The 25,838-nt window shown below is 56.4% G+C and overlaps 1 protein-coding gene across 1 annotated transcript in view; it reads right to left on the reverse strand.

Moving 5' to 3' along the window:
- BSN (bassoon presynaptic cytomatrix protein) overlaps nt 1–20,438 on the reverse strand; it is a 76,602-nt gene extending 56,164 nt beyond the window's left edge. Inside the window, exon 1 of the mRNA XM_045856863.1 lies at nt 20,215–20,438. Within this exon, the coding sequence (XP_045712819.1) occupies nt 20,215–20,438 (224 nt within the window). The remainder of the gene's footprint in view (nt 1–20,214) is intronic.
- Between the last annotated feature and the right edge of the window lie 5,400 nt (nt 20,439–25,838).

Genomic DNA, 25,838 nt, shown 5'->3' on the forward strand with positions numbered 1-25,838 from the left:
TCCTCAGACTGCCCGGGCCGCACTCTGCCGGCGGGCAGAGGGAAGAGTGAGTCCCAGAGACAAGGGCGCTTCCTGTGACCACTCTGAGCCATGTTCCCTGGACCAGGGCAGCCCAGGACCGCAGCGAGTGGGCCCCGGCGCCCCTCGGGAGGTCCCAGGCGGGCTGTGCTGGAGGAGCAGCAGTGGAGGGGTGGGACCGGTGGGCCCAGCCCTCCCGTGGGTGTGAGAGGCCGGGCCCTGGCCGCCCGGCATGGGAGGCAGCATGTGAGCCACCAAGTGGGTCAGGGCAATCTGCTGACGGAGCACGCGGCTCCGGGAGGGGCACGCTCCACCCGCAGAGCTGCCGCCTCCGCCTGCGGGGAGCTGCGTGGGATGCCAGCGTCTTCCGTGCTGTGCCCCTGACTCACGGCTCCGCTCTCCTTTCACTCTGCGCAGGGGAACGGCCTGCCACCGCGGGGAGAGGGGCCAGCGCGGAGAGAGTAGGCCAGACCCCGGTGGGGGGCGGGCGGAAGCGAGGCAGGAAAACCGGCCGTTTTTAGCGCGTGCCAGGCACTCTGCAGCCACCGTTTCGGTTAACCCTCCCCCAGCTCTGCGGTGGAGGGCCGGAGGGGGAGACCGGGGTTTAAACGGAGTGCGTGCCGGGCATGAGGCACAGCCCGCGTTGGCAGTAGGCGTTTCCCTGTAGCGTCTCACGCTCCCACGACCCCTCCTGCCCTGAGGCACGGCCACCTGTCCTCAGAGAGCCCGTTCGGTCCAAGTGAGTTGTCTCGCTGTCCCAGGGACACAGAGCAGAGCCTCGGGGCACAGGAGGCCACGAGGACCTGAGAAAGCCGCCCCTGCCGCTGATGTTCCCATTTCTGACGCTCAAGGGCAAACCCAAGGGCACTCCGAGGGGAGAGCTGGCAGAGGTCAACACAGGTCCTCGCGGCAGGGACCTCAGCTGAGAAGCTTCCCGGGACCAGGCCCCACTTCCCCGTGCCCACCGGCGAGGCTGGGGCTGGGGCTGGGGCGCAGGACAGGCGAGGGGCGCTCGCGGAACGCCGAGTCCCCCGCTCCCCTGACGGTCACGGAGAACTGAGCGGGGGACCACGCAAAGGCAACAGATGGAGTCCTCTCTATTTCAGCCGAACGCTGTGACTCATTTAACAAACCCCACAGTTTTCAGAAATCTAATAACCACCTCCTATTGGAAAATAAGAGGACAAATTCTCCAGAAGCAAACCATGGCAGTGATACACACAAAAAACCTAGAGACCTGTCCTGGGGCCGTTCTGAAAGCTGATACAACCCAGGCTAGACTGAAACTCGGTCTTCGCTCTGGGACAGGCACTGCAGAGTGACCTCAGCGAGAAAGACGGCGGCGAGGGAGCTCTGGCCCAGGCGCTGCCCCCAGTGAGTGCCTTGGGCTCTGTGGGCCAGCTGTGGACTTAGCGTCCCTCTCGAACTCTGGCCAAGACAGAGCCACTGGGTAACCCTGGAGGAAGTGCTACACTCAGAAACCAGCCTTGCTCTTACTGAGACCCCTCTGGGCTGCTGGTCACTCACACACCTCATGAGGCCTTGGGGAGGAAGGCAGAGCAGAGCCCGCTGGACACTGCCGTGCCCAGGAGTGCAAGGCAGGACTTCCTCCACTCCCACGGACATTCCAAGGACCGGTCTCCAGTGTGACGTGCGGCAGCTGGACAATGGCCCCTGGCCTGCAGACCTCCCCCTCTGTCACTCCAACGCTCCTGGCCACGCTCCAGGCCACCCTCCCCCGGCTTCCTTTCTCTGGAGCCCAGGCCCCCCGCCACTTGCCTTGCTCTGGGAGAATGCACCCCCCTGCCTGCTCCCCCAGAGAGGCTGCCCCTCGGCTCCAGAGCTGGGACCTCCCTCTGGTCACCAGCTATCTCAGGGGCTAAGGAGGAAGAGCCGGCACTGCCTGCCTTGACCTGGTCTTGAACACGGGCGCTCATCTGCGTCTTCCTCAGTCCCCGGGGGCCACTCTTCTGTCTCGGATCCATGTCCAGCCACCTCTGTCACTGGGTCCACGGTGAGGTTCTGAGCTGTGACTGAAGCCCCCAGTCAGATCCAGGGCTCCAGGCTCCCCTCCTCCGGGCGTGACCCGTACAGTGGCAGAATTTTCCTAAACTCAACAACCTGCAACAGTTCCTCTGCCGTCTTTCAGTTTTTTTTATTTATCGATTTATTGATTTATTGATTGAGTGGAGGAAGGTGGATACAGTTATAAAAGGACAACGAGAGCTCCTTGCAGTTGGGCCTGTCCCGAATCCGGACGGTCATGGCGGGTATGTGAGTCTGCACGGGCGGTAAGACTGTGCACAACTTAGTAAGCACAGACTCAAAAAGCTCACGTAAACCTAGGGAAACAGGAGCGAGACTGGGGGGCTGTACAACTGCCAATACTCCGGTTGCGACACTACACTATAGTTTTGCAAAATGTTACCACTGGGAGAAACTGCAAAATGTAAAAGGAAAGTCTCAGTATTATTTTTTATGACTGCGTGTGAACCTGAAATAATCTCAACGTGTACAAAGTCACATGGGTCTCCAATTACCCTCCACCACTGGCTTGCCATTTTTTAAAATTGTGAATAAGAAATGTGTTGATATTTCATCATTTTATAATATTATTCTGTGTCTTTGGTTCCCAACTTTATCACAGCCAACAATCTTTTTAATAACAAATACAAAGTGAGCTTACAAATCTCTGGGGAAATAGATACATTTTAAATGAAGGCAAAATAAAGATATTCTTAGATAAATCAAAGCAGTAAAAACTGTTGATGGCTAATTGCAATTACAAGGAATAATAAAGGCCAATTATCCCTCCATCTAGCCGGGAGGGGAGGAGATCGTACAGGAAGCTCCTCAGGCAGGCAGCAGGTGACACCACACCGCAGTCTGAGTCCGCACCAACAAGCAAAGCGTGCTGGAGAAGGTAGTTACGTGGGTAAGTATAAGAGAAAGCATAATTGCTTATTTCTTCTCTTAACTGATTAAAAGGCGACTGACCACACGCTATACGTGTGTTCCTCTGTGTCGTTGAGCTTACGGTGTGTGAGAACGTAAAGCGTTCGACCAAGCAGCCAAGGGGATGGGCGGGAGCCAGGGCGTACTGAAGTAAGGAAGTGACATCACACAGTAGCCTGAATCCAGGGGGCGGAATGGGAAGACTCAGAAACGGTAAGAGGGTTAATATAACAAACTTCCTCTCCTTTTTTCTCAGCTTCTTCAAAAGACCTATACACGATTATCTCCAACATTGTATAACATTACGTAGAGTAATAATTACAACAGTGTGTTGCTGGGTCTGTAATATACAGATGTAACATGTATAATGATGCTCATGCAAACAAGGGGAGGGAAGTAATGTTGCTAATAAGAGTAAAGTTTCTGTTCATACATTTCAACAGAAGGAACTGGTCTGGCATAAATCTGAAGTCGCGTCTGACAAACTAAGATATATATTGGAAGCCTTAAAGCAACCACTAGGCAAATAACTTTAAAATATATCATTAAAACACCACAGGAATTCAAATGTTACACCAGAAAGTGTCCCTTAGTACAAAAGAAGCCTTTAAAGGAGGATGAGGGGAATAAAAATGCATGTGACACATAAAAACCGAAAGCGAATTGGCAGATGTAAAGCCAATAACATTATTTAAATAAAAATTAATTAGACATTCTAACCAAGAGGCAGAGATTATCATCTTGATTTTTTAAAATCCAGCTATGTGTTATCTACAAGAGACACATTTTAGATGAAAAGGTACAAATAGTTTGAAATTTTTTTAATGGGCAAAGATTACCATGCAAACGGCAACCGTGCAAGACCTGAAGCAGCGACGCTAACATCAGACAAATAGATACAGAATTTTAAAGACGTTACTGAAGATGGAGATTAATAAAAAATTCAGTCCATTAGAAGGATTAAAATTATAAACAATTATTTATAATTATATGCAATTATGTATAATTAGTATACAATACACATCATTAGACTTAATTATAAACATATGTACACCTAACAACAGAGCACCAAAATTACGTGAGGCAAAACTGACAGATTTAAAGGGAGAAATAGAAAATGCAGCAATGGCTGGAGACTGCGGTACCGTATTGCAACGGTTCGAACACTCGGGCAGGAGATCGGCGAGGAGATGGGAGACTTCAGCGGCGCCGCACAGTGGCAGGGCCCACGGGCACCCGCGCGTCCTCCTCGAGCGCGCGCAGGACGTCCTCCAGGGGAGACCCCAGGCCAGGCGGTCCAACAAGGCGCGGCACATTTAAAGGAACTGAAATCGTGCAGAGTATGTTCTCTGAACACAACATAATAAATTAGAAATCGATTACAGAAAGAATTTCACGAGTAAGCGGGCACTGAACAATCTATTCCTAGATAACCAATGGGTCAAAGTCGAAATCACAAAGGAAACCGGAGGACACTCGGAGAGGACCGAAAGGGAACGCGCAGCGCACCGAAGCACCCAGGACGCGGGAGAGCGGTGCTCGGAGGGAGATTTATAGCTGCAAACGTCTACGTTAAAAATTTAAAAAAAATAAAGACCTCAGATCAATGACCTAAGCTTCCATCTTAATAACTAAGAAAAGGAAGAGCACACTAAACGCAAGTACAATACAGTGAAGAAAATAATAAAGATTAGAAAATAAGTAAATGAACGGAAAAGAGAAAAACCAATGAAATAATTGATTCTTTAAAAAGATCAACAGAGCAAACAATCATTCTTTGACAAAGAAAAAAGAGACTCAAATGACTCGAATCAGAAATGGAAGCAGTTATATATATCACTGCTGATCTTAAGTAAATAAAAAGGATTTCAGAAAAATACTATGACGACCATACACCCCTAAGTAATTCAGATAAAATGGATAAATTCCAAGAAAGATGCCAACTATCAAAATAGACTCAAGAGCAATTTTTAAAAATCTGAATAGACCTATAACAAGTAAAGGGACTGAATTAGTCATTTTAAAACTTCCCCCAAGAAAAGATCAGGCCCAGATGGCTTCACTGGTGAATTCTACTAAACATGGGGAAAAAATGCATATGAACAAGGGTTCTACAAGAAAAGAGAACTAAAAATCTATTTTCCTTGCAAATATGGAAGCAAAGATCCTTGAGAAAACACCAGCAAACCGACCTCGGCAGCACATTAGAAGGAAGGAGTAAGCATCAGGGACCAAATGGGACTTATTCCTGGAATACAACGGCGGTTAGACATTCGAAAAATCAATCAGTGTAATCCGCCATATTAATAGACTAAAGGGAAAAGCCACATGCTCATCTCAATTGATATGGAAAAAACATTTGACAATATTCAATATTCTATGATAAAAGCTGATTTAGGAATAAATTAGGAACAGAAGGAACTTCTTCACCATGATAAAATCCATACATGAAAAAAATCACACCATACATAAAAATCAATTGAAATGAATCATAGACCCAAATAATGTAAGTGCTAAAACTATGAACCTCTTGGAAAAAAAGCACATAGAAATAAATCTTTATGAACTTGCACTGGGCAATTTTCTTAGATACGAAACCAAACGCATTAAGCAACAAGAGAAAATGTAGCTAAATTGGACTATATCAGAATTTAAAACTTTCGTATTGCAAATGCATCATTAAGAGAGTGAAAAAACAAACCACAGAATGGAAAAAGAAATATAGGCAAATCGAATATCCAGTAAGAATCTACTATCAAGAATATATAAAGAAATTTTAAAACTCAACGATTTAAAAACGGGCAAAGGGTTTGAACAGACACTTCTCTAAAGAAGCTATAAACACAGACGGTAAGCACAGGCAAATGCGCTCAAATCATCAGTCCTGGAGAAATGCACGTCAGACCGCAGCGGGCACCACTCCACACCCGTTTCCCCACATCCTCGCCACCACCTGACCCGCGTCCGCCCGGACGCCAGGTTCTCCAGGGTAAGCCCGAGGCAGAGTCAGAAGGGCCGCAGGTGGGAGAGGTTTTGGAGGGGCACTCCGACAGGCTGCCCAGTGGCAGAGACCGTGCAGATGACCCCCGAGGGCGGACAGTGAGCTGTCCACCAGCGGGGGAGGCTGGTAGAGTGGCCGCTGGCTGGCAGCCAGCCCTGCCAGTGCCGCTACATGCAGTGAGCCCCGGGGAAAGGACGGGAGCTGGACTGCACGTCTGACAACACGTGTCTCTCCGAAAGCAAGCCCTGCGGCTCCTTCTCGACCCCTCTTCAGCGGCCAGTGGCCGTCCTGGTGCCCTCCCACAGTGGCGGGGGCAGTTGGCTGGAGAAACAGCCCAGAAGCGGGGAGGGGCGGGGAGCTCCCGCTGGGGCCCAGAGGAGAGGGCTAGGGAGTGGTCGGAGGGGACTCGGGCCCCCCCCCCCCACGACTCGGCCCGAACAGCCAGCCCCGCAGCCGCAGCAGGGAGCTGCGCTGGCTGCAAGGGGCCCTGCACGCGGTCGCCAGAACACGCCCCCTCGCGCCCCGCCACGTTCCAGTCCGGCCTCCGCTTCTCCGAACGCCAATCTCGGGCCCTTGCGCGTGCGTCCCTCCTGCCCAGAAGGCTCGGCCCCCTGGCCTCTCCGCCCACCTGCTTGCCTGCCTCCCACTCTCCTCTCAGACACTTCCCACACCTGCACCTCAGCCCACCGTCGCCTCCGGAACTGGTGCCCCAGTTCTCGTGGCTTCCGGTCCTGCTCGCTTGGCAGCGCTTCGGTGTGATTAACGTCAGTCTCCCCGACTAGGCCCTCCGCTCCTCCAGAACAGGGCTGTGCCCTCTGTTCGCCACTGCATCCCGACCCTGGCCCGGCGCCTGGGAAGGAGAGGATGAACACGTTTCCAGGAAGCCTGAGTCTCTTCAGGTGGCCTCTCCAAGCCTAAGAGTTCCTGAGAGTTGTCCCCGGGAGAGGCACCTGGCAGAAGCCACCTACCCACCAGTCGCCCCCTCCTGCATAAGCAGCTGAGGGACTGGAGCAGGCCGTGAACGTGCAAGGTGATCCCGATAATGAAAAGGGTCTGGCAAGAAAAGCATGACCCTGTCGCCTATGAAAGCAGAGACCCGGACAAGCCCTGCGGGGTCCGCTCTAAACCAGTGGACAAACAGGGACTGAAAGCCTCAGAGGTCAGGCTGTAAGGGGTCACTGGCAAAACAGCTGCAGAGGCGACCCTGGGGCCAGTCTTGCCTTGAGTGAGAAGGGGGAGAAGGAATAAGGGGAAGAAGATCCACTTCTTATCTTAGTCCCTCCTGCCCAGCGGTGGCCCAGCGGTGGACACCCCCCACCTGCAGAGGGTCCCGTGCAGACTGTGCGGCGCGCAGCCCCACCTGCACTGCGGGTCAGCACTGGTGCTGGCCCCGAGCCCGCAGCGAGCCTCTCAGAGCCTCTCCTGCAGTGGGAGAAAGCGGGGAAGGGGGAGTGTGAGCTGTGAGCTGCCAAGATTCCCAGCGATGGCCGGTGTGGGGGAGGAGGGGAGCCAGAACGACCAGGCAGCAGAAAGCAGCCTGAGGCTCAGGCCTGGCCAGATACCGAAGCCACCCTGCCCAAGACCGCCAGGTCCCAGGGCACTGAGACCCACAGTGGGGACACCAGAGAAGTAGTGCTGCCGCTCCTTTCTCTTAACCTGGCTGAGCCCTGCATGCGCACCCAGGCTGGGCTCCAGCTAGGCCGCTGACCACGTTTCCTCCGTGAGCCCGGGGCCTGCGCAGACCCTGCTGCAAAGCGACACTACGAAATGCCTGTTGAATGGATGAAAATAAACAACGAACAAAAATGTTAGACAAAGAAACGACGCTCTCGGAATGAGAATCTTTTGGGAGCAGAGCCTTCCCTGGAGATAATGCAGGGTCCCTGGAGAAAATAACTGGTCAGGGGAGGGTGTTGGTGGTGCTGGTGTTGGTGATAAGACAAATGTCTGTTGAACTGAACGTCCTTGACTGGCCCTCTCGGACCCCCAGGACTGCCCCAGTCTCCTCCTCCTCCTCCGTCCCTTTCTCAGGGTACTTGCAGGAACCAGGTGGCATTAGTACTAACACGTTTGCAGGTGAAGTGCTTCTTTGTTTTTCCAACCCGTGCTTGGAACCCCAGCTGCCCACCCAACGTCTCCCTCGGACGCCCCGGGCCCAGGAACAGAGCCCTGGTTTCAGGCCCCACCCCCGCTGCCCCACAGGGCACCGGCTGCTCAGGCCTCAACTCAGCCATCCTCTGACCCCTCTTGCTCTAGCTCTTCGTGGCCAGCCCTTCAGGAGCCGTGGCCCTACGTGCAGGATACATTCAGAAGTGGAGCGCTTTTCACACTCTCCCCCCTGCCCTCCCCGCCAGCCCCTCGGCCCGGTCAGTGCCCACCCTGCCACACCTGAAGGCTGTCTATGCCCCTCACCAGCTCCGCGTCTGCGCTCGCCCCTCAGGCTTGGCAACACACAGCAAAACGTGCGTTGGCCATTTTATTTCAGCAATCTGGCTTCTAGGTAACGATCCCGTAGACACACTGGTAAAGACATAAAATGATGTGTACACCAGGCTCCTCACGGTGCGATGCTTGTGGGAGCGAAAGACTGGACACAGGCCGACGGCCACAGATCAGTCACGGCGTGTCCGCGTGGGGGCCGCCACACGGAGGCCAAAGCAATCAGGAGGATGTCCGTTATCCCGCTACGGGGCGATCTTTGGGATGCATTGTGTGAGGAAAACCAAGTACAGAACACTATTTAGAGGCTTCTATCTTTTATAAAAAAAGAGATAAATGTATTTTTACTATATTTTCAAAAAGATGGAAAAAACTGATAAAAAGGAGTTTCTTGCCTTAGCCAGGTGGCTCAGTTGGTTGGAGCATCGTCCCACGCACGCACCAGAAGGTGGCAAGTTCCACCCCTGGCTGGGGCGGGCATGGGAGGCAACCAATCAGCGTTTCTCTGTCACATTGATGTCTCTCTCTCCCTCTCCCTCTCCCTCTCTCTCTCTCCACCACACACACTCCCAATCCTCTTTGTCCAAAATCAGTAAATATATCCTCAGGTGAGATTTTTTTTTTTAAAAAGGGGGGGTGTTTATTGCCGGGGAAGGAAGGAAACAGCTTGAAAGGTACAGGATGGAACAAGACTTCTCTCAACATAACTTGCTTTATTTGGAGTCACATGAAAGTTCTACATAATTTTAAGAACCTTAAAATCAACAAGAAAAATGTACAGCTGGCCCTCAGTATCTGCAGGTTCTGCATCTGCAGATTCAACCAGCCATGGACTGATAATATCCCCCCAAATGTTACATTGCTGCAAAGAAGTTACACACTCGCTGATGTGTACTGTGTAGTTAGGTGTACGATGCTCCCTCCGTACTGGACCTGTGCAGATTTTTTCCTTGTCATTATTGCCTAAACAATACAGTGTAACAGCTAGTTACTTGGCATTTACATTGTATTAGGTATTATGAGTAAGCTAGCAATGATTTAAAGTGTAGGGAGGATGCACCCATGTTATTGACAAAGACTACCCCATTTCCCATGAGGGACTTGAGCACCTACGGATTTTGGATACCGAGGGACAACTGTCTGGTACATGGCAGCGTTCTCAATTCTTCACCTGCTGTAGGTGTCTGCGCTTTGCCATGTGACTTTGCGGTTCCTCCCACTGGAGGCAAAGAATATTTTTTCAGCTGTGGCACAAACTATTTTCCAAAAATGGTCTCAGCAAGATTTCTAGTCCCCCATGCTCTTGCAGCACCCGGACCCTCCCAATGAAGAGATGGCACCCATGTCCCCTCCTCTCAAACCTAGACGGGAGTTTGGAACCGCCTCAGTCACTAGAATGTGGCAGGAGGAACAATGCACGTCTTTTGAGACGAGGTCATTAAATGGAGTGTGACTCTGTGTGCCTTCCTCTCTCTCTCTCTCTCTTTCCCTCAGGGCACCCCTGGAGCTCAGCCACTCTGCGGTCACAGAGGCTCAGACTAGCCCGCAAAGCAGCACCGAGGCCCCCGGCGAAGGGCGGCATCAACTGGAAGACAAGTAAGTGGTGAAGACGCGTCAGACGGCTCCAGTCCCCAGCCTCGGAGTCTTCCAGCTGAAGCTCAGACGCTGTGCGGCGGAGATAAGCCATCCCGCTGTGCGCTGCCTGCACTGCTGACCTACAGAACCTGTGAGCAGAGTCACGGCTGTCTCACGCCGCCAAAGCTCGGGGTGATTCGTTGTGCAGCCCTACTAAGTGCAACGCCGCCCCTTGACTTTGGGCTTCATTATGAATTGCTTTAACTAAAGGGATGTTAGTAGATGTGCAGTTTCCAGCAGAGGCTTGAAATGTGGTTAGGGGTGCGGTCCGTGTGTCTGCCACCCCCACGGGAGACACGCCCGGCCAGCCTGCCGCCGGAGCACGACGAGAGACGCGCGGATCAGACCTCACTCAGCACGGCCCAGAGCCCAGCCCCGATGGGGAATCCTACCCAACAAGCAGAAACAGGGGTGAGAATAAAAACTGCTGTTTGAAACCATTGAGTTTTATTTGTTGTTTGTTTGTTTGTTAAAAAATTATTGATTTTAAAGAGAGAGAAGAAGATGGGGGAGAGAGAGAAAGAGAAACATCCATTTGTTGTTCCCATCATTGATGCATTCATTGGTTGCTCCCTGTGTGTGCCCCCACCAGGGATTGAACCCGCGCCCTCGGCATACCTGAGCGACGCCCTAACCAACTGAGCTACCCGGCCAGGGCTGAAGACGCTGAGCTGTGGCTGATTTACTGTGCCATACGACGGTGGCAGCAGAGAAGTGATCAGAAAGCAACCCTTACAAACTGCACACGAACTGGAAAGACGGAGCTGACTGGTACATCCTCTTCATGGCGCCCACGCAGAGCAGAGCCGTTTCTAGAAACTCTGAGACTCACAGCTGCGCCTGCGCACGCCTGCGAAGATGCGGACTGAGGACAAAAGAAGCCGCAAGGAAGCCTTAAACCGTATTCGCGAGTAATACAGTTAGTAAGAATATACACCTTACTTTGAAACACTTATTTGCAATAGTCTATAGATGCAAGGTTTGCCTGGATCCTGACGTGAGCAAACCAGCTCTAAAACGTCATTCTCCGGGATCACCAAGAAAAATAGAACATGGACCGGGTGTGACGCTGTCCTGGGAAATCTCAGCTAACTTTGCTGGCTGTGATAACGTCCCTGGATGAAAACGAAAACAACTTTTAACTGTTACAGGCACACCCTAAAGTGTTTATGAGTGACATAACAGGTCTGGATTTTGACTGAAAACGCCGTGGCCAAGGAGGCAGTTGGAGGCACGCAGATGAAGCAAGCAGGCAAAACGTGGGTCTCCGCTGCAGCTGGGCGACCGGTCCGCAGGAGGGCGGGTGCCACACCGTCTCTCCTCCTCCTGCGTGTGTGTGCGAGAGGTCCACCTGCAGCGCGTCTGCCGCCCCAGGGGACATCTGTCTCACAGAGCCCACGGCCGCCGCGCCCCGAAGAGAGGCAGCATGACACGGCTCGCCAAGGGAGGACAGGCCCGCACAGGACTCCCCTGCAGGGCACAGGGGCTGCCGCGGCCGGGCCGCAGGGGGACGCCGCCTCTCCCGTCCAGCCCTGGCCCCACCACCGTCCTTTGTGGCCGGCACCACTATGCGCCTGAGCTACTAAGACCTCGGGTCAAGAGCCCAACGCTGGCCAGTCAAGGTCAGGTAAAGGGGCTTGGAGAGTGGGCTTGGAGAGTGGGCTGACAAGGTCATAAGAAGGCCCCACGGCAAGACTCGCAAAACAAGCATACTGCCCGAGTTATTACCCACAGTTCGGCAGAGTCGGGGCCCAGAAGGTCTCACTGGGGTGGAAGGGATCTCCAGCACGCAGGCTCACACCCGGGCCGTGCCAGCCCAGGACGGAAGGACCCCTGTGAAGGAGATGCTCGCGTGAGGCCGGACAAGTGTCGGGGTAGCGCCAGGGAGTCCTCAGAAGGGGGTAGGAAGGTGTTCTCGGGTGGCATGGGTGAAGGCCCCTTGTCCCTCAGACTGTGTCGCACCTAGTGTGTGTGTGACATGCTGAGCCCCGAGGGCATTCATGCTACAAGGCTCCCTGTCCTCGGGATTCGGACAGCCCCGGGCAGGACAGCCCGGGTGGGCGAGGGTCCCGGAGGCCCCTCCCACCACAGCAGCAGGAGAAGTCAAGTCCGGAGGAGATGGCGGCTGGGGAGACCAGAGCACAGCGGACTGCCGCTGGCCCCATAAGCAGGCAAGCCCGCTGTGCCAGGGGGCAGAGCCGGGGCCAAGGGAAGCCGGGGCAGGGAAACCCGTTTCAGACGGATCGAAGATCCTTCCAGCTGTGGGGCCGTCTGCCTGGGAGAGACCAAAACCACCGGCCACGGAGGTGTTCGCACCATGGCAGCGGGGCCGCCAGGGAGTATGGGAGCAGGCACACTGGAACCCATTAGGGGCCACACGAGCTGTGAAGAATAGAAGGTGGGCGGAGCGCACACATGGCCCACTGCAGCTAACCACACGCTGAAGAGAGTGGCCTCCCATGCTGGACCTTGGCATCGGAGGAGACCTTGCCTGGGCCCACAGAACCCCCCGAGCTGCCAGAGAAGCGGCCGAGAGCGCCCCACCCGTCTCCTCACTCCGCACAGGAAGGAACCTGCCCGGCCGCCCCACCAACCGGGACGGAACTGATGTCACTCTCAGGCCAGCCCTCCCCGCCGTGGAGTGTCTGCCACCCCCAGCTCCCCCGGAAATCACGGGCACACTGGCCTCCGCCAGAGCACCTGTGGGACGTGCTGGGGCAACACTCGGGAGATTGGCAGCCGCGCGCGACTGGGGACAGGGAGCTGTCGCAGGCTCCGCGGGCCCCGGTGGGGACCGTGCCGGCTGGCCAGCCGGGTACCAGGAGGCCAAAGGCTTCTCGGGAGCTCCTGTCTACCAGGAGCGGCCGCCAGGCCAGGTGCCAGCCAGCGCCTCTCCCAGCTCCAGGCTGGACTGTGAGGTCATCCCGTCCACTCTGAAAGATCTCTGGAGGAGCTGGAAGAGCAGTCCTCTTCCTTTAAAGCTGCTTCTAATTAACCTCAAGAGTGTGTGCGTGTCCTTGTTTCCTCTCCTCCGCGGGGCCGAGGAACAGCGGGAAGCATCCCTCTCCCTCTTTACTCACCTGACAGCCGCCGTCTGCAGTGGAGGGACTCGGGAGGTAGTCCAGCTGCATCTCGCGTTTTACTGGCAGAGAAAGCGGAGGGCCCGCCCCGCGCGCACAGCCAGGTGGGGGCCACGTCGGGACAGACGCACAGCAAGAGTTTCTGACCCCACGCGGGGTGCTTCCACTACTCCTCGTCTCCACCCCACCCCACCCTCTCGCTCCTTTGCTCAGATGTCCTACTTCCTGCTCCTGTGCTGTCCTCAAAGCCCTCCCCAGCCTCTTGCTAAATTTTCCACCGCAGAGGAGGAGGCAGGGAGGCGATGCGGCTCCCCAGCTGCGCTCCCTCCGTGGCATTTCGGTTTGCTAAAGTCAGCTCGCTGGCTGTGCTTCCAGAGCCTGCATATTAGGCCTTTAGAGCTCCCAGCAGAATAAGTTAATGTTGTGAATGTGTCTTGTAAGCTGTAAAACACCATACAAATATATGCCCGACAATTTTAGAGTATGAAATAATACAACCGCTTTTAACCACGCCCTCATTTATCTCACCTCTGCGAGGCAACGCGGGGGCAGCAGCGAACTCCACCGTAAGGGGCGCGGCCCGAGCAAGCGCCTCTGCCCCTCCCGCCTGACCGTGAGGCTGCGAGGGCCGCGCCCCTTCCTTTGTCCCCTCACACGGCCCCCAGCGACAGGCGTCCGCTAGGTGCTCAGCAAAGGGTTTCTTGACTATTGTACGGGGGTAAAATTTCACTTTAAAATCCTCCGGCTTCTAAGCAGAATTTAGTTGTAGAGACCCCTCATATAGAAAGTACGGGCAACCCTCACTGCCCACCTGCACGCGCGAACACACAGGATGGACAGGTCTGTCGGGAAGCTCCCTCACCTCCCCTTTCTTCCAAAACACCCAGTACCTTAGTGGCTCTTCCAGCACCCTTGGGAAGGACAGCGCCCTCCCAGAGCCAACAGCACTGAGAGCTAGGGCTCCCCTGGGTGCAGGGCCCAGTCCCAGATGGGACCAGGTTGGGGGAAACTTGCATGAGCTGTGGACCAGCTGTTGGGCTCTTTGGCCTCGACGGTTGGGGCCAAGTCCCGGAAGCCAACGCTCTACTTCCCGTCAGTGAGAAGCTCTGCGCCTTGGGCCCTTGGAGCAGCCCCACGCACCTCAGGGGCATCCAGTCCGGTCCGAGCAGTTCTAGACCTGATCCTGGGGTGCCCTAGAGTCCCCTGGAGGCTCCCAACATGCCTGTATGTGCCCCTCTTGCTAGAAAAAAGTGGGGGTCCCAGGTAAGGGGCCTCTGCTAGAGCAAGGCTCCCTCCACATTCCTCGATGCCCACAAGAGCAAAGACCAGGCCAGAGAGACCCGAGCAGCACGGTGACCAGCCCGGGGCCTGCGGCACAGCACAGACGAATCCGGGAACACGCTCGCCCACACCCTCCCACAGGCACAGCTGACGGGGACCTGCAGTGTAAGACACAGGGGCTGAGAAAATGCCAGAGGGCGACAGACACCCGCCAGAGGCCCAATCCGCAGTGAGGGCGCCGCAGGGGTGGGACCCCAGGACTCCGCCTCCCCTACCACAGGCAGGGTGCCGGAGGCCAGGGCTCCACTTCAGTCCCCAGCTGTGACCAGTCCCAGCTCTGTGCTGGTGAGCGGAGACGGAGAGCACCTGCAGGAAAGGAGCCTGTGCGAGTCCCACCAAGGTATCCTCCATAGCGCAGTCAACACCACCGGCACCATCGGTGACCTGCCCCTGGGGCCAGCTGAGAGGCCCGGGCAGGGGCCCCCGCAGCTACGATTGCCCGCCAAGTCCCAGCTTACCGGGAGGGAGGGCTTCAAGTCCTAAAGTGACACTCCGCCCTTGTTGCAGGCACACTGGTCTCAGCCGCCATTTCACCGTTTTTCAAAAAGGCGGGTCCCCAGGCAAGAAGGACGGTTAAGGCCAGGTCAGACGGGGCTGCGGGAGCCGCGTGGCCCGCACATGGAGTGAGCTGAACGTGCATGTGTAAGACGCCCAGCCGAGTGCCTGTGACCAAGCAAGTACCCGGCAATGGCAGCCACCACTGTTGTGGCAGTTTTGCCAACCTACCTCCACGGTCAGCCCCACTTACTGCACGTGGGCCACAGGCTCCCGGGACAGGCTCTCCTCGCGTGGCCCACACAGACCAGGGTCTGTATCCTTTCCACCCACCCGCCCCCCCCCCACCCCGACCTCCATCGCCAGCAGGGAAAGGGCCCGTGCAAACTGCAGGGCCTCTGAGAAGACAGGAGGTTTACCGAAGCCCCCAGCCCCGTCGCCGGTAGCCTGCTACTCACACCCACGGGGAGGGCTCGGCCAAGGAGGGTGACGAGGCAGGACCCAGGGGCTCGGAGAGCTCTGCCTTCTGAAACTTGGAATCAGACCTACTCAGCGCACGGAGGACTTTAAAAAAAGAACAGAAAAGGGACCCGCTGAGGGATATTTTTTGGCTCCCAAGCTAATCTGAAGTCTGGCTCTCTTTCCGTGAACTCCCAGTCCCTCCGTTCCTGAAGCCCTCAACACACTCTTCTTGGAAAAGCTAGGATTTCTTGGCCAGAAGAGTGAAATCGGAATCTGAATGGCTTCCAGGTATAATTCCCAGTTTACGGGGAAAATGTGGGACAGAGGAACGTCTTAGATGACACCGCAGGGACACGGCGGGCACAGCCCAGAATGCGAGAAACCGCAGGACGGAGGACCCCCAGGCTCTCCGATCACAAACTGCTGTGGGCGGCAAAGGAGAGGAAGTCTGTACATGTAAAGGAAACCAAGGGATGCATCGAACACACGCAGTGTGTAGACCCCGTGTAGATCACACAATTCAAGCAAACCGGCTGTAAAAATAAACTCATGATAAGCAGAAAAACCGAGCCTTGGCTGAGTATTTGCTGACATCAGGACAGAGACGTCGCCCTGTCTAGATGTGATCGCGGGGCTGCGGTCCTATTCGCGCAGCACCCTCGTTCCCCAGACACCCACGCCGGAGCCGTGATGACGAAATGGGGGCACGGCCGGAAGTTGCTTCATAATGGGTGGGGCGTGAGGAAGACCACAGCCGTGGTCGGCCACGAGGGGACGGGGGCTGTGGCTGGGCAAGGGAGACCTGGGAGTCCGCCGGCTTGTTCTCTCTGCTTGTATGTAGGTTTGAAATTTCCCATAGTAAAAAGTTACTTTAAAAGACAGCCTTTCTCCCCCAACATGTCTGAAACGTTGTGTGTGTGTGTGTTTGTTTGTTTGTTTGTTTGTTTGACAGCATCTTATCAGTCTTACTAGTGCTGGGAACAGCTGTATTGTCAAAGCTGCCCCTCTCTCCCTAGCAAGAAATGCAGAAATGTTTGCCCCCTTTGGGTGAAATTTTACATCATCACGATTCAGGTGCTAGACCACTTTAGCACAAGTCCCGACACATGCTCGCCACGGGAGTCCAGCCACTGCAGCCACACGTGGCCGCTGAATGACAAAGGACCAGCACTTCCAACCCTGGCAATTGTATCCTTTCATTGTATCCTCACAGGCTAGTCCCAGATTTTTCTAGAGCCTGACTGTTAGCTGATACAGCATGACGAGTCTGGCTAATCCCAGACCAGAGACGCTATGCCTGACAAACCCATTCTGTATTTTTTTATTGAGCTATAATCGCGAAAAACCCCTTCTGAGAAAGGAACTCTAGGTGTGGTTCTCAGAGCAGCCCTGCCCACCCTCCGGCAAACGACCAGGTTCTCTGCGCCCAGCTGCCTTTGGCTCAGGACGTCTCCGTGGCATATGGGCTGGAAGTGGGTGAGAGGCGACCTTGGCATTGATCACGGGTTTTGATGGGGAATGAGGGAAAGGCACCTCACCTGGTTCGCCCCGGCTCTGCTCCGCGCCCCTGCACTTGGCCCCCCTCTCTCTGCTCCCTGCCCCTGCCCCTGTGGCCCACACTCGCCACGCCAAGTCTCCCTCCCTCCACCGCTCGTGAAACCCCCCTCACTTTCCCGGAGGCCTTAGATTTCTCTCTTGAGGCCTGGCTCTGCCTCTCCACTCTTCTCACTGGACAAACCTGTAAACACTGCCTGTTTGTGGCTTCTCAGCACTGAACTGCCTGCAGCGTGACTCCTTGGATCCTTCCATGATGTGGCTCTTCAGAAGCTCTTCAAAAACTGCCTGACCAACCAGACTGAGGTGCTGGGGGAAAGAGCGTTCGCGCACCCTTGCAGACCCTCCGCAAAGCCCAGCGCAGTGCTTGCTCTCCACACTGGTAAATAGACCTTGGCCGGTTGACTAAAGGTCCATTTGCAAATGTCAAAATGTGTGCAGGTCCCGGGGCCGATGGGAGTTAGACAGGCTGCCACCAGCCAACATGGCTCCTTCGTACAGTTTTTCTAAAGGTGCTTTCTGGGGTTCAGCTGTTCTGAACTGGCCATGTGGACGGGAAGAGCCCCATCCACTGGAGCAGTTCACTGTACGTAAGGCGTCTGATGTACACCAGAAGTCCACAAAAATCAGTCAGTGGGAGAATGAGCGAAAAGTGCCCTCTCCCGTGGGAGGGTGCAGCCCACAGCAGTGCACGCAGCTTGGAGAGGGGAGCCTGGGACAGAGCTCAGCCTCCCCCAATCTGGCATTCCTTGGGAGAGACACAGCCTCCATCACGGGGCATGTGACCCTGATTCAGAGGCAAGAGCCCTGCTCGAGGGCCCCTCCCATGTCCAAAGTGCCATCTCACCCCAACGGGCAGATGCTGGGTGGCGTCAAGGCAGCACTGTGGGCGTGGTGGCGCTGCTGGTCACAGGACGCAAGTCGGGCTCTCCCACCACAAATGCTGCAGCCACCCCCTCGCAGAGCCCAAATCAGCTCAGTATGAGGATGCAAAGGCTAATTCAGACTCAGGTGACGAGGGGTGACCTGCCAACAGGACACAGCCAGGAATCACCCCCGCCCCAGAACCTCTGTTCCATTCCCCTCTGGGGTTGATGAAACAACCTCCCCCTTGCCTGGCCCCCCACCTGTCTCTGGGAGGTGTCCAGCTGCCCCCAGACTCACAAGCCTGCCTGCAGCTGTGCCAGCCAGCGCTGTTTCCCGAGTGCCCAGAAGCACATGCCACGGGGCTTTTTCGCCATCAATGGGCCAATCTGTTCAGCGGCTTCTCAGAACAGAACGTGCTAAATTTGGCATCAGGTACCTGAGATGCTCTGGTGAGAGGAGCTAGAAGCTATCCCGATGCTGAAGGAGAGCCCGGCCGTGAAGGCGCCGCTCTGCTGAGGTGCTGTGACCAGCCGGCCATTGGCTGGAGAAGTAAACCTCTAAGTCTCCTGAGTGCCCCCAGTCCTGCGATTTGGTGACAAATAGCCAGGCCGCCCCCTGAGCCTGATGCCGGAGGGACCAGGACCCCGCAGGCCCGAGTGTGGGTCTTGCCCACAGCCAGGGGCAAGGCTATGTGACTGCTAAACCCCGCAGAAGCCCGTGGCTCCCCGAAACCACTGTAGTGTGAGGGTCTGCAGCAGGCTGCATGGACGGAGTAGAAATGAAACACTGAAAGGGAATGTGAGCAGCGGACACCAGCCTCCTGCCTGTCCCTCTGAGCTGCCCAAGTCTTTCCAAAACTGCCCAGGCTTGGCTGGGCACAACATCAGATAAACTGCACGCAGAGGAGCCTGTTTGGTGACCAGAAGAACTCTGCCGAATTCCCCATATGTGGAACTCCGAACACCGAGGTGTTTTTCCTCGCAGCTCCAGACGCTGTGCCTTGGAGGGAGAGCTCTAAAAGCCTGGGCGAGCCTCACTCATGCTGGAATTCACACAGCAGCCCGGCATGCAGCAAGATGGACAGCATTTTCAGTGCTAAGAACCGTGTGCCATCCAACTGCATTTACTGTAATAGCTGGAGGGAGATGGGCAAGTCCCCTCTAGCAGGGATGCTCAGTGGCTGGCCTGGCTGCAGCAGGCTTCAGGCTGCTAAAAGCCTTCCATTGCTGTTAGCTGTCTAAAAGAATGATTTCTGAAGAAATAAAGACATGAGAGGCATAGCTGGGCAGCCAGAGGATCAAAAAATTATGTTCCCTCACAGTTGTGTGCTGTGCTCACACACAGAAAAGCCAAAGCAACGTTATCAGCAGACTGACATGGGGCCGGAAGAGCCCTCGGGTTTGCCGCTCCCCAGGGCTATTTGGTGTAAAGATAATGCGTTCCATTTCCGCCTGTCATCTCTTGATAGCTTTCCCGAGTTTTCAGACTACTGGCCTCACCATACACTGGCATCCCTTCCACTGCATTCCCTGCCACTTGATTGTTTTGATAGGACCTTAGCTGGCTGACATCTTCAACGAGCTGGTTTTGTGGTATTTGACCAGATACGTCCTGTTTCAAGGCTTCTCTGGGGGCTTCTTCAGCTTTTCCACCGGCTCGAGGTGGTAATCCAAGTCATGAGACAACAGAAACCTATTTGGTGCCGGATGATTCAACTGCATTTTTGCTTCACCCCAAAGTGTTTTTCACTAAAGCTTGGTGAAATCACCTGACCCTGTTTGTACTGTTGAGCCCAAATAAGTGCCTTTGGGTGGCCAGTGGCATTCTCCTTCCCACCAAGGATGATTATAGGCACTAAATGCTGGAGGAAAGCGCATGACCAAGTTCATGGTCCAACTATTTCCATATCTCTCTGTTCCTCGCAGTGACACTTATCTTGCCTGACAGCCACTCCCATTGTGCTCTTCCCTCAACCCAGCACAATGGACACATGCAGACACCAGCAGACAGGGAGGACGTTTTCCATCCCACTGCTCCCCAGTGCGGAGGGACCAGGCTGAGGTTACATAAGACCCTCCTGAGCCCGGCATTGGGGGGAAGCAAATTTGGGGTTCGTGACGAAGTCACGGTCTGCAGGCCCCGACTGACCCTGCGCTCACTGTCCTGCCTTGCCAAGGCGGACCGGCTGGAAAGCGAGGGCCGCTTCCCGCGACCACCCCACTCGCGCCAGTGGGGCTGGGTTCAAAGTGTGGCCGGAAGTCCGACCTCGCTGTCCAGACTAGATCGCGGGGTCATGGGCCCCGGCCCTAGCCACAGGCTGCAGCTCCCCGCCCTCCCCACCGCCCTGGCACCGCAACACGCGCTTACCTGCCCGGGCTGGGGCCGGGGCCTGGACCGGGACCCGGGCCGGGACCGGAGCCCGGTGGTCCAGCGGTCGCCCGAGCAGCGCCTGCTGCGGGGAGCTGTCCGCCGCCGGCCGGTGCTGAAGGCGGCTTGCCTGCGCCGGGGCCCGGACCCGGGCCGGGGCCGGGGCCTCCGGGAGGCACTGGCCCGTCGCCAGCGCCGCCCTCTAGGCTGGCCTCGTTGCCCATGGCGGGCGGGCGGGATCGGAGTCGCTGTGAGCCCGGGCCGGCGGCTCCCGGGCGGCTGCTCACTCTCTCAGCGCCGCCGCCGCCGCCGCCGCCATCTCCCAGCTCGGCTCGCGCCGCCGCCTGCCGCTGCGCATGTGCGCCCCGCACGCCCCTTCCCTGCACACGCTCCTCCCCCCGCCCCCCCCACCCCGCGCGCGCGCGCTCCCGCCAGCCCGTGAGGGTGCGTATCCACTAGTCGGCGGCGGGGTCGCTGGGAAACGGCCTTCCGGGCAAGCGCATGCGCCCTCCGAGGCCGACGCGGTCCGCGGGTGCTACCTGGCGCCCCGCGGGGCTCGGCGGACCGTCCCACGGAACCAGGACGGAGGGGAAAGGGCCCTGGGGGCGTCGCGCTGTTCCCAGCCCTGCCGCCAGTGGCGCCTCCTGCTCCCGGGAACGCGGGCGTGGGAGCTCTCCTGTGGGCAACCTCCATCTCTCGGCGGCAGGCTTCGCGGGGACAGGCCTCAGAGAGGAGCCCCCCGACGTTCAGGAGTTGGAGGACGGGCTTCGCGCGGACGTCCCCAGAGGATGTTCAGGCGCTGGAGCAGCGACGGAGCAGTGTTCAGAGGCGCGAGGTCAGGAAAGGACGGAGACAGAGGAGGCTGAGTGATGGGGCGCCTTGTGAGGGCGTCAAAGGCCAGCTGGGGAGCTCAGACTTTTTCCAGATGGCGATGGAAGCCATCTGGGATTCACGCTGAGGTCTGGTCCCGAGGGACGGGAGGCTCAGGAAGTGACCCTGGAAGAGGCGGAGGGTGTGTCCGCGCTGGCCTGATGCCAGATGGAAGGGCGCCTCCGCAGGCCCTGGGGGCAGTGAGTGACCTTGGGGAGGGGGAGGGGAGCCCAGACCTCTCAGGGGCCCTCGGCCGGGTGCCCAGGCACTGTCCGGCCCCGGAAGGCGCTGGGCTGACAGCTCACCGAATGATTTCCCATTCCCTGACTTGTCCTCACTCTTTAGTGTTTGCACGCTACTCAGGACGGTCTGCCTCGCGTCTTCCCACACAAACCTGTGCTTTCCCCGGGGGCGGGGGAGAGTATTTCCTGGGAGATCCAGACTATATTCCAAAGCATTCCTGGCTTCGTTCGTCGCGGCTGCGTAGAAGAACGCGAGTAACCTTGGACCCATTCTACACGCCCATTTAATTCCCCTAGGGATGAGAAGCGTATCAATCCAAGGGCATGCCTGCAGTTCCGACCCGACCTGGGGTAGCCCAGGGGTCCCAGTGAACTCCGAGAGCCGGGCCGATGGATGGGCAGACCCTGACCGGGCTTCCCGCCTGCGCTCAGCGGCCCCTGCCAACCTGCGGGCGGGCCTTCCATGAAGCCCGGACTCGCTGACGGCCTGGGATGATGGATGGCAGCCTCTCCGCCTGTGTAATGATGGTCCTCGCTGTTTCCTCCTGGGGTCACATCGTCTTGGCGACCGCCTGGCCGCTGCACAGCACATCCAGGCTCCACAAGGACCCCCATCTCTGCCCTGCCTCTTCCCTGATGGGACCTTGGCGGCTGACTTAGGTCCACCCAGCCTCCATTTCCGAGCCTGCCAAGTTATGATAACGTGAGCCCCTCTAATATGGGGGTGATGAGGGCGGAGAGGCCGATGTAGGTAAAAACACAAGGACGAGAGCCTGGCATGCAGATGACCAACTTTATTATTAGTTGTCTTTCTGGAGGGGGATCTGGGCTTGGGGGGACTAGTGCCATACCTTTTCTCCAGAGACAGGAAATGCACGCAGGCCCTAGGGGCAGGCCAGTGGCCTGACCTTGACCCATCTCAGGCTCTGCCGGCTTCAGGCACCAGTAGGTGCGGGTGGGGCTACTTGGAAGCAGGGAGGAAAGAATGACGTTTGTTTTCTATTTCTATAGAAGCCACCGAACTACAGCTTTACATAGATTCAAATCAGCACGGTTCCAGTGGGGGTAATTAGCTCTACCCAGCCAGCGGGCCTGGGGAGTCGCCCTCCTCAGAGTGGACTCCTGGCTGTTAGCAGACTTCCAAGGTCCCTGCTGCCTTGGTGACAAAGGACACAGGACAGTGGGGCCAGGATGACCTGGACGTGTGGGGTAGAGGCGCCCCTACCTTTTCAAGTGCTCAGGTCCATTTCCTCTGTGAAACTCCCCCGGGAATATGGCTGCACTGTCCATACCCGCCCCAGCGTCCAGCCTAGGATCTCCCGCTGGCCATGGGGCGGTGCCGGCCTCGCCCTCTGGGGCTCTGATTACGCCTCCCAACTTTGTCCGCTATTCCAGGGGTTATTGGCTTCCACTTGGGCTAGAGCAGGGGCCCCTCAAGTCAGGGTCTTGTCTGACTTGCCTTATCCCCCAGCCTTTCATTCCACGTGGCCTACAGGGGCTGATGGGGGCTGGGCTCTGAGCACCTTTCTCACCTGCACTTCCGGGGGGTTCGCCAACCACCCCACTCAAATTTGGCTGCAGGGGAACCTTTGGCTGTAGCTCCTGCATCGCCACATTTAGGTTATGTCAGTTTCTCCTGGGGGAGGGGGGAGGGGATGAGACGTCCGCACTCGCCTAGGAGAATTCACTAGACTTTATGACAACTGAATGAACACATCCTTGTTTGTGCAAACCAGCAGTCTCCTGGGGAGGTGCCATTCCCTCCCGGGTCCAGCGGCTGCTCAGCCGGGGACGGGATGGCCCTGGACACCCTGCAGAAGTTTCCCAGCTCCCTAAACTCCCCTTGCTGAAGGTATCTTCTTCCCACCTCATTGTGACATGTGACACACGACAGTCACCTTGGAGAAAGGCCACGTGGGAGGAGAATCAGCCCACACGCCAAGACAGAACTGACGGGTGGGCACTGGCCGCTCGCTGCTCCATTCCGAGCTTTCAGACACCTCTAGGGCACCGGAAGGAAACTGGAATCAGAAACAAATCCACGCGTGTAGGGAAAGGCCTAGGCGGAGCTGGCTCACTGCTGGCGTTTGTGGCAGCAATTGGTCGTTGGGAGGAAGATCTCGGGAGGGCACAGAGCCGCACCCAGACGCCAGCTGGGCCGTGGGCCAGGCAACGTGCAGATGAGCCCCCGGAAGGTGGCAAGGGGCAGACAGCCGACTCTGGGGCCCTCCTGCTTCCCCACACAGTCCAGTTCACCCCGGGTGGCTGTTCTCAGTGTGGCGACCCTCACGGGAGAGATCAGAATCCAAAGGTGATGCTGTCACTGGGGATGAAGGGAAATGGTAAATTTCGTAGCAAGAAGAGGAGGCAGAGAGAGTGCAAGTGGGAGAGAATGCGGAGGGTGACAGGGCAGCTAGGGCTGATGGGGCGCCACGGGCTTCGGGATGTTCCAGACAGACCGGGAGGCGGTGGGGGGGGGGGGGCTGGCTCCTCTCTCCGGGGCCCCTGGAACTCCGTGCTTTCCTTTTCCATGGAGTGCTGCTGAGACCTGTCTCCCCTCCCAGTGAGAGGCAGCTGAGGAAATCAGCTCCCTGTCCCCATTCTTCATCTGTGTTGGAGAAACAGGACTGAAGAGGAAGTAAAGAAGCGCAGAGAAACAGAGGGTTTCCCTGCTGGCTGAGATTTGTCAGCAGTACCCATGAGCTTGGGAAATAAGGCAGCTCCTCAAGCAAGCCGCAGGCTGGTGTGAGGCTACAAACAAGAGGCCCGATCTTTGTCCTGCTCATCAGCCCGGCTGGGCTGGGCCGGACAACCTCGCTTAGGTACTAGGGTCTTCGGCTGGCCCAGGCCGTTGGTCGAGTAGGAAAAGGAATAAAGCTAGAAGGTATAGAACTTGCTTGATGCTTTGTCTGCCTGATTCCTTTCCCGGTCCAATGTGAAGATCTTTATTTGCATTACGTAAAAAAAAAAAAAAAAAGCCAGTTAAAAAAAATCATCAAAAGTGTTTACTACCAGCCTAATCCCACTGCCTATCATTGCTCCTAAGAAAGCTAATTAAGTTCCATTGCTATTAGAGTTACGTGCTTCCAAAGGCTTGTTATGACAGGAAAACATAATGAAGCCACGGTTTCTCCAAGTTGTAAGCAGCTAAGTCAAAACATGCTGCTTTCCCTGGCCCTCCGCACTCCCCCGTCAGGCACGCCGCTGCCTGTGTCTATGCTGCCCATGCGCGTCCTCACCCTCCTTCAGCCACCGGCACCCACGCAGTGCCAGGTCCGGAGAGGCCTGGGACCTGCCTTCAAGGAGCTCGGTTGCAGGGGAGATAGGCACACAAGTTGCTCCCCATAAACTATAGAAAATCCCTATTGCAATCTTTCCCACTAGGATCCCGGTTCCCGTGGAGTTCCCTCTACCTACCTCTGTTCCATGGATGGGGAGGCGAGGGTGTGGAGGACAGGTCCAATAGAAAAGTCATGCCCTGCCCTGGCTGGTGTGACTCAGTGGATTGAGCATGAGCCTGCAAACCAAAGGGTCGCCAGTTCAATTCCCAGTTAGGGCACGTGCCTGGGTTGCAGGCCAGGTGCCCAGTAGGGGGCGAGTGAGAGGCAATCACACATTGATGTTTCTCTTCCTCTCTTCCTCCTTCCCTTGCCTTCTCTCTAAAAGTAAATTTAAAATCTTTAAAAAAAAAAAGTCATGCCCTCTGCCCAGTCCCAGCCAGCCCAGACAATAGCCCAGACAGCAGAGGTTCAGACATGACTCGAACAGTCCAGGGGAAGGAACGGCCTGTTCAACCTTCCCACCAGGCTCAGTTCCACAGATTCTCCAGGCAATCCCCTTAAAGGGGGCCCTATGTCCTGATCGCTTTGTGGCTCTACTACTGCAAACCCAAGCATATTACCAAGAGTCACCCTGGACTGCCAGGGATTTCAGTCCATGTGCCATAGCCACCCTCTCCTCTGTCCTGGTCAGAGTAGATGGTTGACAGGGTTTGCCTGCCCTGTTATTATGAGTGGGTGCCCAGCAAGTTTCCAGGAGCCGCAGAGGAGCTCCTGCCTTCTGGGAAGGATGGGCGGAATGGGGGGCGGGGTCTCTGATGGTGGAGCAAAATCCATATGCCCTCTGCTAGTGAATGACTTCGATTCAGTTCAATTTTAATACAAGGACAGCATGGTGCTGGGCTGCAAAGATGCAGCAGAAACCAAGACTGGTGAGCCTAATCTCCCCTCAGTGAGCTTGCAATATCCAAGTCTGGCCCTTGCCTGGCTGCGGCTCAAACCGGGCCCTGAACCTGGAGGGTTTGACGGCTGGACCTTAGTGCAGGCCTGGTGTCCTGCCCTGCGGTGGTGGGTGTGGCCAAAGCATCGCCAGGCCAGGCCAGGCTGTGAGGGCTGATGTCACATTCGGGCATCAGGGTTGTCTGAGAGCCCTCCCTGGCTCCCCCAGGCTCCTGGCTGGGTAGCAGCAGGTACCAGCTGGGCAGCAACATCTGGGTTACCCCTGCTCTTTCTA

The sequence above is a fragment of the Phyllostomus hastatus genome, unplaced genomic scaffold, assembly GCF_019186645.2.
Source record: "Phyllostomus hastatus isolate PE091 unplaced genomic scaffold, TTU_PhHast_1.1 phas_scaffold_129, whole genome shotgun sequence".
NCBI classification, from domain to species: domain Eukaryota; kingdom Metazoa; phylum Chordata; class Mammalia; order Chiroptera; family Phyllostomidae; genus Phyllostomus; species Phyllostomus hastatus.